This window comes from Patella vulgata, chromosome 5, assembly GCF_932274485.2.
Source record: "Patella vulgata chromosome 5, xgPatVulg1.2, whole genome shotgun sequence".
Taxonomy (NCBI): Eukaryota; Metazoa; Mollusca; class Gastropoda; family Patellidae; genus Patella; species Patella vulgata.
Genome location: NC_065883.2, coordinates 79,620,999 through 79,639,442, shown reverse-complemented (window position 1 = coordinate 79,639,442; position 18,444 = coordinate 79,620,999). Strand labels below are relative to the sequence as shown.

General features: G+C 34.9%; 1 protein-coding gene across 1 annotated transcript in view; it reads right to left on the bottom strand.

Annotated features, from left to right (window-relative positions):
• LOC126822672 (E3 ubiquitin-protein ligase TRIM9) overlaps positions 1-18,444 on the bottom strand; it is a 187,868-nt gene that overhangs the window by 53,292 nt on the left and 116,132 nt on the right. Inside the window, exon 3 of the mRNA XM_050551677.2 lies at positions 14,902-15,135. Within this exon, the coding sequence (XP_050407634.1) occupies positions 14,902-15,135 (234 nt within the window). The remainder of the gene's footprint in view (positions 1-14,901; positions 15,136-18,444) is intronic.

The following is an 18,444-nucleotide window of genomic DNA, read 5'->3' as shown; positions in this document are numbered from 1 at the left end:
GGCATATTATTTCATTTTCTATCTTTTCCATAAAATCTTTTTTAGGGTTCCTGATTCTCAAAAGTGAATTAAAATAACGCACATTTAGTACACCTTTGATATATCCGGTAAATCATTCAGGTGTCTCTTTTAACCTTATATCAAGTTTATATTTTTAACAAATTCATCGTCTCATCTTTTATCTCAGCCAGACTTTCTAACTCCAGACAAACTTTTTATCAAATATTCTAAAATAATTTCATTTTCTTTTACCAGTAATTAGTTAAAGTGACAAGTTAATTACTTAATATGTTTAAATATTGTTTTAAAAAAAAAAACATAGCTTACTGTAGATAAAGTCAGTTATTGTTCATTAAAAAACAATTAATATCAATATTTACACGTTATATTATATAATTACGTTAATGGGGGTGTTGGGGGGGGGGAGGGGGGGTTCAATGATGTCCACTCAACACATACTATGTCATTTTGGGACTAAAATATATATTTTTCAATAATTTGCTTGCACACATATATATATTTAACAGTGGGGAGGAAAGCATGTTGAAGGGGAGAGAGAAATGGGGTTTAACGTCAACTCCATACAAACTATGTCATTTGGGGACTAACATATGGTACAATGTTTATTTCCATAATTCATCAGAATCAATAAAGTGGGCCAATATTTTGTGTATAAACCAAGTATAATGTTTGAACACCTTTTAATATTTGCATGATATACGTTTAATCAATGTTAATATAATGTTACCGTGTTTGCTAATGGCCGACATGCAGCAGATGGAGCAGATAATTCACAGTTTTCATCAAACATCATTAAAATTATACTCTTAATAATGTACATCAAAGATTCTTCATGTAAATACCTTGATGATCTTGACTTAAAGTAGACATATGGGCTGAGGCTATTTGCCTGATAAATTTCTTTGTCACCCTGATTTTCAGAATGAATCAATCATTAAATAAACCGAGTTTTCTACAAATGTTATTGCGCGAGGTCTTAAGTATTATAGTATTCAAACCGTAAAAGATCCCCAAAAAACGGAAATACATTGCCCGAGAGAGAAATGGACGGTTCACCGAATATTGGGGGGGGGGGGATCCTACGCCTTTCTATGTACAGTTTATTATTCGTCTATACACATAACCATGTAAGGTTTCCTTATGTAATAGTTTATCCCTAACCCCTACCCCTAACCCTAACTATGTAAGGTTTCTTTATGTAACAGAGTTTATCCCTTTGTCTATAAGCTTCAGCATATTTATCAATTACTAAAAATAGACTAACAATCTATTTATAGTCCCATCAACAGCTGTTGACTGTCATGAAAGAAAATAAAACCCCACCCACCCCTGGCTCCGCGGCTTTTTATCTTATAAATATTAGACACAGTTTACGCGACAGTTTACATTGTAGAATTTTCTCCAACAACTGCAACCTGCATATCTGAGCTTTTTTTAATTTTCTTTTACGGAATCTTATCATAATATTTCAACTGGTGTTAGCGCATCTTTTGTTACCAACATCAAAACAACATAGCACTTGATAACTTTACTATAGTCTTGATTTAGCTGTCAGTGTTATGTGGGGGGCTTTGTAGTCTTAATTCCACAAGAATAACATTTATTATAGGTGGAAACAGTTGCCGGGCACTGCGGTCAATTTCAATCACATGTAGCCATCACTCAAAACTTACAGACAGGGAAAAGGGTTCCTGGATCAATTTTGACAGAATCGCGAAAGTGAATCCGCTTGGTCTTGAGTTTCGTTATTTCTAGAATGAGGTTGAAAACATGGAGAGGAACTCAAATCGTTTACTCACAAAATAAACGCGGAAGAAAAACAAATTAGAACGATCGTGAAGTTTATAATCATAACAAACCAGGTAGAGGAGTCGATCGAAATCATTAAATTGGGTTGAAGGCAAGAATCACGGAAATCGAGATCCAATTTAACTCTTTATGTTACTTTGACAAATCGTGGATCGAGTTTCTCTATCTGTGTACACTGGATAAACAAGACATACATCCCTAGAGGGATATAGATGGCTGGATGAACTAATAGGACCTCACAGTGGGAGGACAGATGATGGGAGACAGGCTAACTGACCACTTGAAGTGATAGAAACTAAATATTTGTACACTTGTGGTTAGTTAGCTGGAAGGGAAGAAGATATATTTGAGAAAAGAGAATTATTTTCTATCTCAGGCAGGTTATTTACATGCTGTCACATGGCTGATTAAACACAATAATACTGTCAACTGTCGGATACCTTCCTTTAAATTCAGCTGACAGAGAGAGAGAGATAAAGACAGAGAGAGACAGGGAGAGAGAGAGACAGAGAGAGAGATAGAGAGAGAGAGAGAGAGAGAGAGAGAGAGAGAGAGAGAGACAGGGAGAGAGAGAGACAGAGAGAGACAGGGAGAGAGAGAGAGACAGAGAGAGAGACAGAGAGAGAGAGACAGAGAGAGAGAGACAGAGAGATAGAGGGAGAGAGAGACAGGGAGAGAGAGAGAGAGAGACAGAGAGAGAGAGAGAGACAGGAAGAGAGAGAGACAGAGAGAGAGACAGAGAGAGAGACAGAGAGAGAGAGATGGGGTTTAACCTCCATTGTACACAAACTAGGTCATTTCGGGACTAACATATGGTTCAATTTTATTTCAATAATTTGCTGGTGCATATGTATCTTTAGCAGTGCAAGGAAACCAGAGAAAACCCACAAGGTTAGACAGGTGATCCTACTCCTTGTCACGTACAACCAGGGAATCAATGACAGACCTTATGATACAGCTTGCATGCGCAAACCATTCAGCCATCCACCCCCCCACTCCCCCAGAGAGAGAGAGAAAGAGAGAGAGAGAGAGAGCCATTCCAATTTGGACCACTAAGTAGTGTTGTGGTCTCGGAACCGTTCTCCGTAGAGCACAGTTAAATTTTCATAAAGTAAACCATGTCCGGTCTAAGAACGGTTCTCAGTACGGTTATTGTACATGCCTCCAATGAACCATGATAGTTCTGTGAAAATGGTGGCCTGAGGAAGAGGAAGTGTATGGACAACCGAAGAGAGAGTTGATTTGATTCCTTCTTGATTTCTTTCGTACCCTCAATAACAAAACAAAACAAAACAAAATCAGCCGCCATAATTGTTTTCATCCAGGTAATTTGCATAGGAAGTTTGGGACTGAAATTAAATTTTCTGTGAAGATTTCTATATTTAGCGTATCTGGTACGGTTCCGAGACCAGTTATTATAGAGAAATGTAAACAGGTGATTTTTTTTAAATTTATTGATTTTGAGAACGGATCAGTTATGGCAGCCAAGTATAAACAGGATTCACATCCGGGGCACGGCAGCATGAATAATCTTTATCCTAATTATCAGATCTAAATATGACCTAGTACTATAAACCACCAATTATCCTACTTATTTCATTCTAACAGAAAAACTTCTGCCATAATATTACAACCAAATGTCTACAAAAAAACAATTTTTTACAATCCTACCTAACTTTTTGATATAAACACCATTTATTTTTCTAAATCATTTTACCTTCAAAAGATGAGCGATTACAAAAACACATCAATTTGTACGATACGAGGGTCACACTCCCATATTTATTATTGTTTATGTCATATTTACGAGGAGTTTATATCTAAATTCGGCTGGAATTATATTTTTTTATTTCATCGCAATTTTTCTATTTAGCTTTAAGATTTATATTTTATCATCGGGTGGAGTCAACATATTTCCATTTTTTTTCCTGTTCTTCACAAAGTGATGATACGACTTTTACACACGTCTGCAAAACCCGTCAAAATAAAAAATAAAAAAGTTTAGAAATTGAAAGACGGCCGCACACATACAAGACAAAAACCATGGTAATAAAATAGACAAATATTTATACTAAACTCTTGTTTTAATCTTAACCTAATAAATAATTCAAAGTGAATTTATGGGATTGAAACATATTTGAAATTTCTCGGGAAAATAATCATCGAGTAATCATCAGAGAATTTAAATGGACAGAAAGTTATTTAGAAAAAAATTATTTCAAAACTAAACCCAACTTAAAGACAATTTACTATAAAACCCAACTTTAAGACAATTTACTATAAAACCCACTTTAAAGACAATTTACTATAAAACCCAACTAAAAGACAATTTACTATAAAACCCAACTTTAAGACAATTTACTTTAAAACCCAACTTAAAGACAATTTTCAAAACTTTCTCCAATAAATTTTAAATCAGTCCACTTAAAACAGAGCAGACAAAATTCCCCACAGTATACAAAAATGTATACAAAACTTTCAACTGTATACTAAATTTGCTACAGTACCTGTATACAAAATTTGCCACAGTACCTGTATACAAAATTTCCCACAGTCTATAAAAAGGTATACTTTATTTTAAACTTGTACCAAATTATCAAGTATTTACAAAATTAATCTCTTTGTGCTAGTTCCATTTTTGTCACCATATATCAGAGAAATAAAGCTCCATGTTTATCGCAACTAAATTCTATTACAAAGTAGAAAATGCTTCCAATATTCGTAATAACTTATCTTTTTATATTATATACTTGTATCTCCTACTTCCTACATCGTAAAAAAAAAAATATCTCATAACATGAAAAATTGTGACATGCACGGAATCATTTCATTTATTTACTAAGATTTTATAATGTTCTTTGACTCGAAAATATTTCAAAAAGAACAAAGAATGACGTTTTTATGTGATAAATTTATCACAGTAATCTGGATACCTCTGAGACAAAACTGTGCTACTGTATCTGATTCCCTAAAAAAACCAACACAATCTTTTATCATCAGAAAATTCTTTGATGAAATGTACAGAAGTACACGCACAATAAAATATTGAAATACATTTTTTATTTAGGAAATTTTAAACAAGTCTAACAATAGTCATAATGACAGTTGTGCTTGGCAGATCTTTTTTTCTATGATTCAGAATGTCAGGCAATATCAGAAAATCTCAAAATTGGAATATTCACAAAAATCTACAATATTGCCAAAGGCAATAACTTTAAAAGAAATTATTAAAATTTAACGGACTAATTTGTCTCTTTGATACAAAAAAGGATCTCAAGTAAATCTGATGTTTGAATAACAATGAGAATGTTCAAAATATTTAAATTAACTTCAAAAGATCAAGGGCTATAATTCTAGTAATTATCTAACTCCATGTTCAAATTCATATTGTCTCTCTAAGCATATTTTGGTGATTTTAGAGAGAGGTGGATTAATGGTTAGGATACTGGAATCCACACTCAGTGGGGCCCTTCCACTGAATTCAGGGCTTCTTATCAGAAAGGGTTCTTATCAATTTCTCCCTACGGATTCAGCATTTTATTTTTGGTATATTTTTTTGGACAATTTCAATATTTCACTATAATCTTCCATTGCATGTGGAACCAACCAAAGTGAAGTAAAAGTAAAAGACCACAATTTTTTTTTATTTTTATGCCTACTTATAAGTCAGATACTCCAAGAGACAACAAAACAAAATGTTGTACATTTTGAAATTTCTTAAAGACTCTTTTAAATTTTTTTGACAATAATACATGGATCTGACTTTTACATCAGAACAGGTGATCTAAAGTTTTCAAGATAAAAAAAAACATGGGACAAAATCACTCCATCTTTATAGAAGGCGAACTAGTAATCGTGGTGGGTGAGACGGTACATATACCGATATATCCTACTCATATCGCGCAGACGATGCTACATGTATTTCAAATGTCTGGATAAAAATGCCACACAGGGTACTTAAAAATGAATTTATCACTGGAAAATAAAAACATGGGTTCTTTCACAGAAAGTTTAAAGATACATTATGTAAGATTTAGATAAAGAGCTGGCCATTCTTGCTATAACAGATCAAAAATAGATAATGCAAACTGAATATATTGAAAATTTCATTCCAATTACTTTATTGTGAGTAAAGGTATCACTGTTTGAGGTTTTGACAAGACTTTATTGTGAGTTAAGTTATCAATGTTTGAAGTTTTGACAAGATGTAGGGTAGATTGGTGATTATCACTGGACAGATTTATTTCTAACATACTGCATCTTTAAGTTTGTTTAGAGTGAGTTTCAAGTTATGTCAAGTGCAGATCAGTATTTGATTGTTAATCGTTGACATACAGCCATTAAAAACATGTACACACAAGTGTTTTGAAGAGATTAATGGATTCTATATAATGATTGTACTGATTTAAACAAAGTAGGTTTTTAATTATTTCATGATAAGAATTGTTTTAAAAAAGAATCATGTTGATGAATATATCTGTTTTTATAAATATACACCTTGGTTTTTATGGTGGTAATGAACTTTTACAGAAGGTGAGTGGATGTGGTTGTTTTTATACTATTTGTTTGGAGCTTTGGATGAGGGGGTTGGGAGGGTGAGAGGAGAGTGGGGAGGGAGGGAAGGAAAGAGGGAGATGAAAGGGGGTAGAGAGATAGAGAGAGAGAGAGAGAGAGGGAGAGAGAGAGAGAGAGAGGGAGGATGTTTTTATACTATTTATTTGGATGAAGAGTGTGGGGGGGTTAGAGTAGAGGGAGATGAAAGGGGTTAGAGTAGAGGGAGATGAAAGGAGAGAGAGAGAGAGAGAGAGAGAAGGAGGATGGGTGGAAAGGGGGAGATGATAGGGAAGAGGAGATTGGAAGAGGAGAGGATTTGTGGAGTGAACTAAATGGACTCATAAATCCCACTCAATTCAGAGGGCAGGGAAATAACGACCGACCGAGAGAGGTACAGGAGAGCTCTTTTAATGGACCCAAAACAAAAAATGGCAGCAAATATTTGACTGTATTTTACTCATTTGCTAGCCACTTTTTACTTTCATCTTCTGCATGCAAATTAGGTCAAGACGGTCATAAAATTATCAGAATATAATCCACTACACCTACACATCTAGTAGAATACACCTGAGATACCTGTTAATACATCATACCTGTAAATACACCTGTAAATTATCTAAGTGGTTATTTTAATCTGAATAAATCAGGAAATATCAGATTTTATTTTGATGAATTTTATTTCTGGTTTAAGTCTGGTGGTTACAGACGATGTTTGACGGAACAGGAACAGATGTATCTCGTCCTGTTTTCATTGGCTGCTGTCTGTTGAATAAATCTCATTATAACAATTTGCTATATCAACACTTTTATATCAACAATTTTAACGATGTCCGCAAACTAATTACCTTAACTTTACACCCACTACTTTCATATTTCAAGTGTTTCAAATTAGTTGGTGAAATCAAATGAAATGGGGTTTTAACATCCTTTTTTTATTCTTTGATTTTTCATCCCATATAAAGGACTAGATACCATTCCTTGTCAGACCCTCAAAGGGGCAATCCTGAGGGACTTTCTAGCCAACAGTGGGAGGGGGGGGGAGAGAGAGAGAGAGAGGGGGGGGGGAGAGAGAGAGTAATGTCCAAGGCTTTGTTTAAACAATCTGATTCCTGACATTGCCAGAGATTTAATTTGCTGATTCCGGGACCAAACTAACCAAATGTTTGGATTTAACATTTGACCTCTATTAAATTATCAAGTTAATAAATACAAGAATATACAATAGTATATGGGGTTTAACGTCCACTCTATTAAATTATCAAGTTAATAAATACAAGAATATACAATAGTATATGGGGTTTAACGTCCACTCGACACAAATTATCAAGTTAATAAATACAAGAATATACAATAGTATATGGGGTTTAACGTCCACTCTATTAAATTATCAAGTTAATAAATACAAGAATATACAAGTAATAAATACAAGAATATACAAGTAATAAATACAAGAATATACAAGTAATAAATCCATACATAGAGAGAGAGAAGGGGGGGGGGGGTTAAAGTCCACTAGACACAAACTAGATCATTTCGGGACTAACATACGGTTCAATTTTATTTCAATAATTCACTTGCGCGTAGGGGCCTTTAGCAGTGGGAGGAAACAGAAGAACTCGGAGAAAACCCACAAGGTTGCACAGGCGACCCTACTCCGTGCCATGCACAACTGGGGAATTGAAACCATGCCAGTTGACTCAATGACAGACCTTATGATATAACCAGGGTATCGTGTGGTAGGGAACCTGAGATTTCCAGTTTTACTCCCTGAGCCACTGTGGCTCCAGTAGTTGGTGAAGATCAATTGAAACTAAGGGTCAAGAGGATTGTCTATATTAGCCCAATTGAATACATCATGGCTGTTTATTCTGGTCAATATAAAACCTATCCTGGTCAATATAAAACCTATCCTGGTCAGTCTGGACACTTAATGAATAAATAAATGGTTTTACACACGAATCTACTCCATGACACTTCAAGAGTGAAATAAGATTAACACTGGGATTTCCAAGATTTGAGGATACATCGAGTAAACTGTTTGAAACATTTGATGATATGTCAAGTAGACTGTTTAAAACATTTTATCCTGGTCGAAGATCTAACTTGTTCATGACGGTATAACATAAACCTATCAATGTCACTTTTCACATAGTTGTCAAGTCAACGTAATTTAAACTTTAACAAAGAAACAAAGTAAGCTAAATATGGTGTGACCGACCATATTTTTCCTTATATGGGAGATGCACATTGAATCGTTCAATTTAAACTTTAAATATGGTGTGACCAACCATATTTTTCCTTATATGGAAGATGCACATTGAATCGTTCAATTTAAACTTTAAATATGGTGTGATCGACCATATTTTTCTTTATATGGGAGATGCACATTGAATCGTTAAATTTAAACTTTAAGGTAAATGTATATGTTAGTCACAAAATGACCTACCATATTTTTACTTATATGGGAGATGCACATTGAATCGTTCAATTTAAACTTTAAATATGGAGTGACCGACCATATTTTTCCTTATATGGGAGATGCACATTGAATCGTTCAATTTAAACTTTAAATATGGTGTGACCGACCATATTTTTCCTTATACGGGAGATGCACATTGAATCGTTCAATTTAAACTTTAAATATGGTGTGACCGACCATATTTTTCCTTATATGGGAGATGCACATTGAATCGTTCAATTTAAACTTTAAATATGGTGTGACCAACCATATTTTTCCTTATATGGAAGATGCACATTGAATCGTTCATTTTAAACTTTAAATATGGTGTGATCGACCATATTTTTCTTTATATGGGAGATGCACATTGAATCGTTCAATTTAAACTTTAAATATGGTGTGACCGACCATATTTTTCCTTATATGGGAGATGCACATTGAATCGTTCAATTTAAACTTTAAGGTAATTGTATATGTTAGTCACAAAATGACCTACCATATTTTTCCTTATATGGAAGGTGCACATTGAATCGTTCAATTTAAACTTTAAATATGGTGTGACCGACCATATTTTTCCTTATATGGGAGATGCACATTGAATCGTTCAATTTAAACTTTAAATATGGTGTGACCGACCATATTTTTCCTTATACGGGAGATGCACATTGAATCGTTCAATTTAAACTTTAAATATGGTGTGACCGACCATATTTTTCCTTATATGGGAGATGCACATTGAATCGTTCAATTTAAACTTTAAATATGGTGTGTCCAACCATATTTTTCCTTATATGGAAGATGCACATTGAATCGTTCAATTTAAACTTTAAATATGGTGTGATCGACCATATTTTTCTTTATACGGGAAATGCACATTGAATCGTTAAATTTAAACTTTAAGGTAAATGTATATGTTAGTCACAAAATGACCTACCATATTTTTCCTTATATGGAAGATGCACATTAAATCATTCAATGTCTTTTATTAAAGGCTCTGAATAATAAAGAAACGAAATGGAGAGAGAGAGAGAGAGAGAGAGAGAGAGAGAGAGAGAGAGAAATGGGGATTAATGTCCACTCGACACAAACTAGGTCATTTCGGGACTAACACATGGTTCAATTTTATTTCAATCATTTGCTTGCGAGTAGTGGAAATGAAATGGGGTTTAACGTCCTACTGTTCTGCTCCTACCCTGGGCTAATGAAGACAGGCATACGCCATACAGTGTGCTATGGGGAAAATGTTGCCTGGACAGTGGCCCTAAGGCCTAATCTTACATCGAATTCCAACTGTCAAGGGATCTTTTACGTGCATGCCAATGTGTACACGGGACCTCGGTTTTTCATCCCATCGGAACAACTATACAGCTGTCCTTGTCAGGCCCTCCATCATGCATCACTGACAAGGAGGTATCACGCTGGAAAATCTGGATGAGCTTTCTCGGCAAATGCAGGGATCGAACACCCGACCTCCAGGCTAGCGAGCCACCATCTTACCCACTTAGCAACCATGACCCCCCCCCCCCCCCAAGTAATAAAGAAACCCTGAAAAACTACTGCAACATCCAATATCATGTAAGTTGAATCTCTGTAACATCCACCATGTTTATTTGGTGTGAACTAAATTGATGGGTGTGATCCGATTGAATTCAAGCCAGGATATTATCTAGCATTGGTATTTTGAGTTTTTCTTAATTAAATGTTAAATAATCAATCAGGGTACATATTAGCGAGGCTTAAGCCGTGAGAAATTTAATATTTTCTGAAAAATGCAGTTATTTTAATGAAAAAAACCTCAACAGATTGTGTTAAGACACCCTAAAAATCATTCAACTATATTATATTCTATTTTGGGGGGGAATCATCAATATTTTTGTCTCGATATATTCCATTAATTAATTTATAAACAGTGATATTTAATTATTATCAATCTCAGCTGTGCATTATCAACTGTCATATACCACAGGGGACTTGATATATATTAACACTCACTGGGTATTATTGCTTCGTATACCATGAGAGAATGTGTGGTATATATCGTATATCCCACGAGAGCACTTAATCTGTCATTTAATTAGGGTTTGTTAATTATTTTACAGTTAAGAAAACATGTCTGCTAATTACTAGAGTGGTCAGTTTTACTCGAGGGAGTTATAAAGATGAAGCGTAGCGTATATACTCTCTCGCTCTCCGTGCCGAGAACATTTATATATATGGTAGTGATTGGTGTGTTTATTTATACGAGGCACTAGAACCAGTTGATTGTATGTGACCAGGTTTAAGTTAAAACAGAGAGAATTATACACTCAACCCTATTCACAAATCGAGAAAGTTGAGTTTCAGACTGATTTCTACTGCTATTAAGGAAATCAGATTGCTCCAGCAGTTATGACTACCGGTTGGAATATAACATAACGTCACCAAAATTAATCAGTTGAAATTCTTGTAAATAAAAATGGTGGCAATGTTATTAATCAGTTATTTCCATTAATTATTTATTAATGACAATTTACAATTAAAAAAACAAAATATTTCAATTTGAACAATCAGCTATTATGTAATGCTAGGTTTCCACTGATCAGCTATTATGTAATGCTAGGTTTCCACTGTCATGATTTGTGCTACGATTGAAATCGTGGTGATCCTATCAGGTCTTATCATATATTGAGGTCATTTGTAGTAATCGTGTTGATCGTACCGAAACGTATCCCAACGTATCCGAACGTATCGTGGACTCAATAGGGACAATCCTATCATAATGTAACGTACGAGAGTCGGAAAATAGCATAAACATTGGAAAGAGTACATACACAATATAGAAATTGGAAAGAGTACATACACAATATAGAAATTGGAAAGAGTACATACACAATATAGAAATAAAAGTGTACATAGGTTAGTTAGTCAAATTATTGAAAACATATATGATATACAATATCTTAGTCCTGAAATGACTGTGTTTACATGTATGTTGTTGAATTGACCTACCCCCCTCACCCTCCCTCCCTCTCCCTCTCTCATTAACAAGGGAAATTATTCTACCCCCCCTCTCTTATTAACAAGGGAAATTATTCTACCCCCCCTCTCTTATTAACAAGGGAAATTATTCTACCCCCCCCCTCTTATTAAGAAGGGAAATTATTCTACCCCCCCCCCCTCTTATTAACAAGGGAAATTATTCTAACCCCCCGTCCCCTCCCCCTCTCTCATTAAGGAGGGAAATTATTCTAACCCCGACCCCTCCCCTCCCCCACTTTCATTAACAAGGGAAATTATTCTAACATGATTTGAACTATAAGACAATTTTCTCAACCGACATATTGTAGGCAGTTCAGTGCACGGAGTACACGTAACACAGCACTTAGAAACAAAAAAACTGAATAAGTTTTTAAAAATGCTTTTATTTCAATTTCATTTCATCAAATTATTTTCATGTTTGGGTTAATTGGTTTAAATAATTTATGGGTGACGGTTGAGAAGATAAGGTCATCCCCGTGCTCCAACCCTACCATATGTCTTGGATTAATTAGTGTAATTAATTAAACTTTGTATAATTAATTGGATCATTTTGATTAAATCATAGTTAGACTGGTGAACTCAGGTGGAAGTTTACATTCTTTAGGTTATATACGTAATAAAATAGTGAAGTACACCGAGTTTGTTTATTTCTTATAAAACATTAGAGGTGTTTTCAGTTTGTCATTTAAGGGTGCTAGCTCATCATTTAAGGGTGCTAGCTCATCATTTAAGGGTACTAGCTCATCATTTAAGGGTACTAGCTCATCATTTAAGGGTACTAGCCCATCATTTAAGGGCGTTCGCCCATCATTTAATTTCACTTGATAACGTCCACGACAAAATGTTAAAATCTGTGAAGTTTGGATTTAATTATTATTAAATTGTCAATCCCGACAAACTTTCTCGATCAACACCGATATTGAACCCAGAACCTCCTACCCAGTAGTTATCGAAGCCCTGCCTTTGTGGTTCGGCTTATATTTATGACATTTGAAATCGAACTGGGATCTCCAGGTTACTGAACCAACATCTTACTCACTGAGCCACTGCAATCAAATTAGCTGAGGTGTTTAATTCGGTGGGAACAGGGTCTAAAGGTTAGGGGTTGTAGATGAAATGAAATGAAATGAAATGGGGTTTAATGTCCTACTGTTCTGCTCCTAACCTGGGCTAATGAAGACGGGCATACGCCATACAGTGTGCTATGAGGGAAATTTTGCCCGGACAGCGGCACTACAACCTACTCTTATATCGAATTCCAACTGCCAAGGGATCTTTTACGTGCACGCCAATGTGTACACGGGACCTCGGTTTTTCGTCCCATCCGAACGACTAGACAGCTTTCCTTGTCAGCCCCTCCGTCCTGCATCACTGACAAGGGAGAACCACGCCGGAAAATCTGGATGAACTTTCTCGGCCAATGCAGGGATCGAACACCCGACCTCCAGGCTAGCGAGCTAGCGTCTTACCCACTTAGCCACGTGATCCCCGGGTTGTAGATGAATATCTTTCTATAAATTATCCATTGCATGTAATATGTAATATCGTAAATTGATTATATCACATTCAATTCTTATGGGAATTTAAGAAGATTTTTTATTCTAACGATAGTTTCGGTGTTATTTGACACTAGGACTAAAAGTGTTCGTCAATCTGACAGGCGAACAATATCCACCCCACATCCTATAATCAAAGTAGTCAGTCACTTGAAACGTTGTCAATTTTTTTGTCACCAGTGTGGATGTAATTGAATTAAGGCTGTCCCTCGAGAAAAAGACAAATATTACTCGGAACTCTTTTAGAGCTAAAGGTAAAGAAGGGTGACGTTGTGTCGATGATTGTATTTGTCAAGTCCGCACGTCGCTGACATTCGTAATTACAATCATCTCTCCTACCTTCGTCACACGGAGGTCGCAAACAAAGACAGAAGTCGTGGAAATGTTGCACGATATGCTCGTTCTCGACGATGTCCTGGTTTTATCATTTATATCATTATCTTGATTAAAAAAAATGGAACAATAAAATTCTTGTGGCTTTGTCCTTGATCGTCGGCCATTGATTACAGAACGGGGGATAATTACAGACCAATAAAACCATCTAGAAGAAATAATCACTTCTCTACCCAAAAGGTCTTCGGAGATTAATCAAGTTATGCAACCAAATTTTTATTTTTTCCAATTAAATTTTTTTGATAAAATCCCTGGAGTTGTCAGATAATGGAATTTCAATTTATTATGATTTCAAAATCTGTTAATTTTGAGTGATGTTGTGTTAATTGTGTTATGGTTGTTGTAATATTCGTTAGATTAATCATTGGTTCACAGGGATTAAAAAACATGATTAGATAAACACCAGCGATAAACACCTGGTTCGAAACATCAACGATAAACACCTGGTTCGAAACACCAATGATAAACACCTGGTTCTAATGGCTGCAAGGATCAACATTCAATAAAAATTGTCCAACATCTAATGTGTTAAAAGTCCGCTTCGACCAAAGATGATATATATCGCAGACAAGTTGTCTTTTTTGGGGGGTTATCTGAGCGCATGTGTAGGGGTCATTCCTGTCAGAGGAAAAGGTTGAGAAGTCGTCCCTATCTCTAAGCCACGTATGCTCACACTAAGGATCGCAACCACGACTGCACGTCAGAGGTGACCGGCCAGCTAGTGCTCGTAATGTGGCACTCTAGGCTACTTGGGTGAGTTTGGGTGTGTATTGAGAAATTTAGGTGTGTATTGTGTATTGAGAAATTTAGGTGTGTATTGAGAAATTTAGGTGTGTATTGAGAAATTTAGGTGTATTTGGGTGTATATAGAAACATTTGGGTGCATATAGAGACATTTGGGTGTATTTGGGTGTGTATTGAGAAATTTGGATGTATTTGTGTGTATTTGTGTGTATTTGGGTGTGTATTGAGAAATTTGGATGTATTTGGATGTATTTGTGTGTATCTGTGTGTATTTGGGTGTATTTGTGTGTATTTGTGTGTATTTGGGTGTATTTGTGTGTAGTTGGGTATACAGGAGAAAAGACTAACCTGTAGAAACGATGAGGGATTACTCTCTTTTAAAACTTCAATACAGAACTGTAACAACCCAGTCGTTCTCTGTAGTAGTCCTGTACAATCAGACACTTGTTCTTTCATAGTCATTGTCTTCATGTCTTTTTCTTCTTTCACGCTAGCGAGTAGTTCTATCTTCCGTAGTTTGATTCGTTCAATTAACGCATCACACTGAGCAATTACTGTTGCTTCAAATTCTGAACAGTTGCCCTGCAAAAATACAAAAAAAACATAATTTGATTAAAAATATGTTAACAGAAAAATCAATCGATGAATTCTTGTAATGTTTTGTGAAGACCTGAGGTATATGACTCGAATAATATAAAAAGAATATAATTCAATCAAAAATTTGTTAAAAGAAAATTTGCTCGTTATGCAACGACATGAAATGATGTTACGGTAATGTTTGGTGAAGTCTAGAGGTACATGACATTAAAAGAATATAATTTTATTAAAAAAATCGACTTATAAGCAACGAAATGAATCCATGCAACACTTGATGAAGTTCTGAAGTATATTAGTATCCAATAAATTCAGTCAATTCTTATATCTACAGTATAAGTCGTATTTGAAACATTTATATATTTAAGAATCATTGAGGTAGGCCTACATGGCCCAATATAGTCAAAATCAAAAGGCCTTTTAAGTACTTGAAACATCTGCCTATATTTGAATTAATATTTTATTTCTATAAAATATTCCAGGTTATGTCATATGTAACTACTGTACGTATGGACAGTGTCAGGAATGGTTACCACGGTGATGACATCATGCTGCTTAAAAAGTATGTATAGGTCAATTTATGACATACATATGTATGGATTGTTCCATTTTCCAGGTGAAGAAATACTCAGGAAAATAACCCAAGATGCCATCAATGTAACCCAAGATACAGGAATATAACCCAAGATACCAGGAATATAACCCAAGATACCAAGATACCAGGAATATAACCCAAGATACCAGGAATATAACCCAAGATACCTGGAATATAACCCAAGATACCAGGAATATAACCCAAGATACCTGGAATATAACCCAAGATACCAGGAATATAACCCAAGATACCAGGAATAACTCATAATCAAAATTATTATATTATTAGCACAATAATACATATATAATTTATCTCTCAGAATTCACTTTTACCTTTCCGAAATTCTTTTTACACTAGAGGTACCGAGGAATAAAACCCAATATGCAAGAAAAACTAAAAATCAATTCTTATCTTTTTATATCTCAAAATTAACTTTTTATTTCCGAAATTCTTTTGTACAATATGAATGCTTTTAAAACCAGCCTGTTAATCAATTCTAATTAACAACAACTAAAAAAAATCTGCAATCTGGAATTATTGATAAAATTGTCACATTAGTAACTTTTTACCGTGACATAATACCATGTGATAACAAGAAATTCGTTAATTACGATAATTATATCTGTTCTCGGAGTCCGATTAACGATTTAATTTATGGTGTAAAATGTTTCCAGGCCTCTTGAAACAAAAAGTTAATTTTAGTACCACGTTAGATAATCAATCGTTCCTTGTTCTCTAGGATTGAAGGAAGAGAAAGGGGAGTCAAGAGGGAAGGGACAGATAATTATCACTGACGTCTATTTGTCTGGAGTGCAACACTTTAGTGTTTGAAGTACTATAACTGTCAGCCATTGTCTGAAGAACCGATGTAGCCTACGCAATTCAACACAGACAAATATAGCTAGAATTGAACTTTAACCATGCTCATGTCACTTTAAATCGCAAGTCTTTCAGAGCAGTTCGAAATGTTTTAAAACAAGCCAACAATGAGGCTGATGTCCCCTGCCTCAATCCCAAAATAAATAGATGACACCTATTTATCATTTTGTAAAGCATCGGGCAATCGAATTGTTTATCTCTGCTTAAAGATACATTAGTTAAGAGTTTGATAAAGAGTTGGTCATTCTTGCTATAATAAATAAAAAATAGACGATGAAAAAAGAAAATATTGAAAATTTCATTCAAATTACTTCATTCTCAGCCAAGTTATCATTGTTTGTAGTTTTGACAAGATGTGTGCGCAGTGGTAACCAGGGCACTGGTATAATTGGGACTTAGCCTCGCTTTCCCATTTTTAAATTAAATTTTTAAATGGCGAACCGTTTCAATCTAGTTAAAATCTCGAGTATCCGATGCCATCGAGAGTCGATTATGGTCTTGTTTTGTTAATAAATGTCTAATTAATAGTTTTGATAACATTTCAGGCCTAAAGAAAGACCTGCAATAGGCAGATTTAGCTCTTGCATAATGCTTGTTCAACCTGAGATGAAAATGTTTATTATCGAATTCAGTCAAGATATTGATATAATGAAATTACACACTCAAGACTCAGAGTTGTCATGTCCTAAAACACGGACAAATTAAACTGCTTATCTCTGCTTAACATAAGCAGAAAATTTTCATCATCACCCTCAGTCAAGATATTCACCTAATAAACACCTATACCAAGTTCGGACATAGCGAGAGTGAAAGAAAGAGAAATGGGGTTTAACAACCACTCGACACATACGGTACTAGGTCATTATGATACTAACATATGGTTCAATGTTTTTCAATATTTCTTGGGCGTGTACGTATGGGTTTTTAGCTGTGGTAGGAAACCGGAGGACTTAGAGAAAATTTTATTTCTAACAAACCATATGTATCATCGAGAAAATTTTATTTCTAACAAACCATATGTATCATCAATTTGCATATGTGCAAGCTGTGTCATCACCTACATGAAGACATCTTGGACCATTATGTCAACTTTCCTGTCAAAAAGGCTTCTTTTTCTGTCAGAATTGTTTTGAAATGATAATCCTCAGATATTATATTTTATTTTATGTTCTTTGTTTCAGCGTTATTTGAAATGATATATTTAATATTTGAGAACTGTAAACAGTATAAATTGGACTAATTGAAATATCATGTTAAAAAATTAAAGCTACCATATGCATTGATTGATTTAATATGTATTTTTTTAATTAGGAGTCTAGACAACTTAAATTACTCAATTACTACCACTGATTCAATCAACTGCCATTTTGTATTGTGAGGAATCTATGTGACAATAAAAGTGTTCTATGACTTTAATGTGACAAGGTGCACCATGACTTCCATCAAGTTTAGACTATATTTTATCATATAATTTCTTAGGTGCACTGAACTCCCCCATGTTATTGATATATTTACGTTATAAGCACGTATTTGTTGTGTTTAATTACAGACTTAATGAATCCCACATGTTATTGACAATGCGATTTTGTAAATGGCTGATTCAAGACAATACCATGTGGTATATAAAACTCCGTATATAATGACGAGATCCATTTCCTTATGTTTGTATCAATTTTACCTACTGTTTAATTGAAGGTACATTTAAGACCTAGTGTTTTCTGTTATAAGAGAGACTGAGTCTTAGAGCTAAGACGAGCTTATCGACTCACCCGAGTTCAGTTGCTGCTTTGGCAGATGGGCGGAATGGTTGCCTTAAAGCTCAC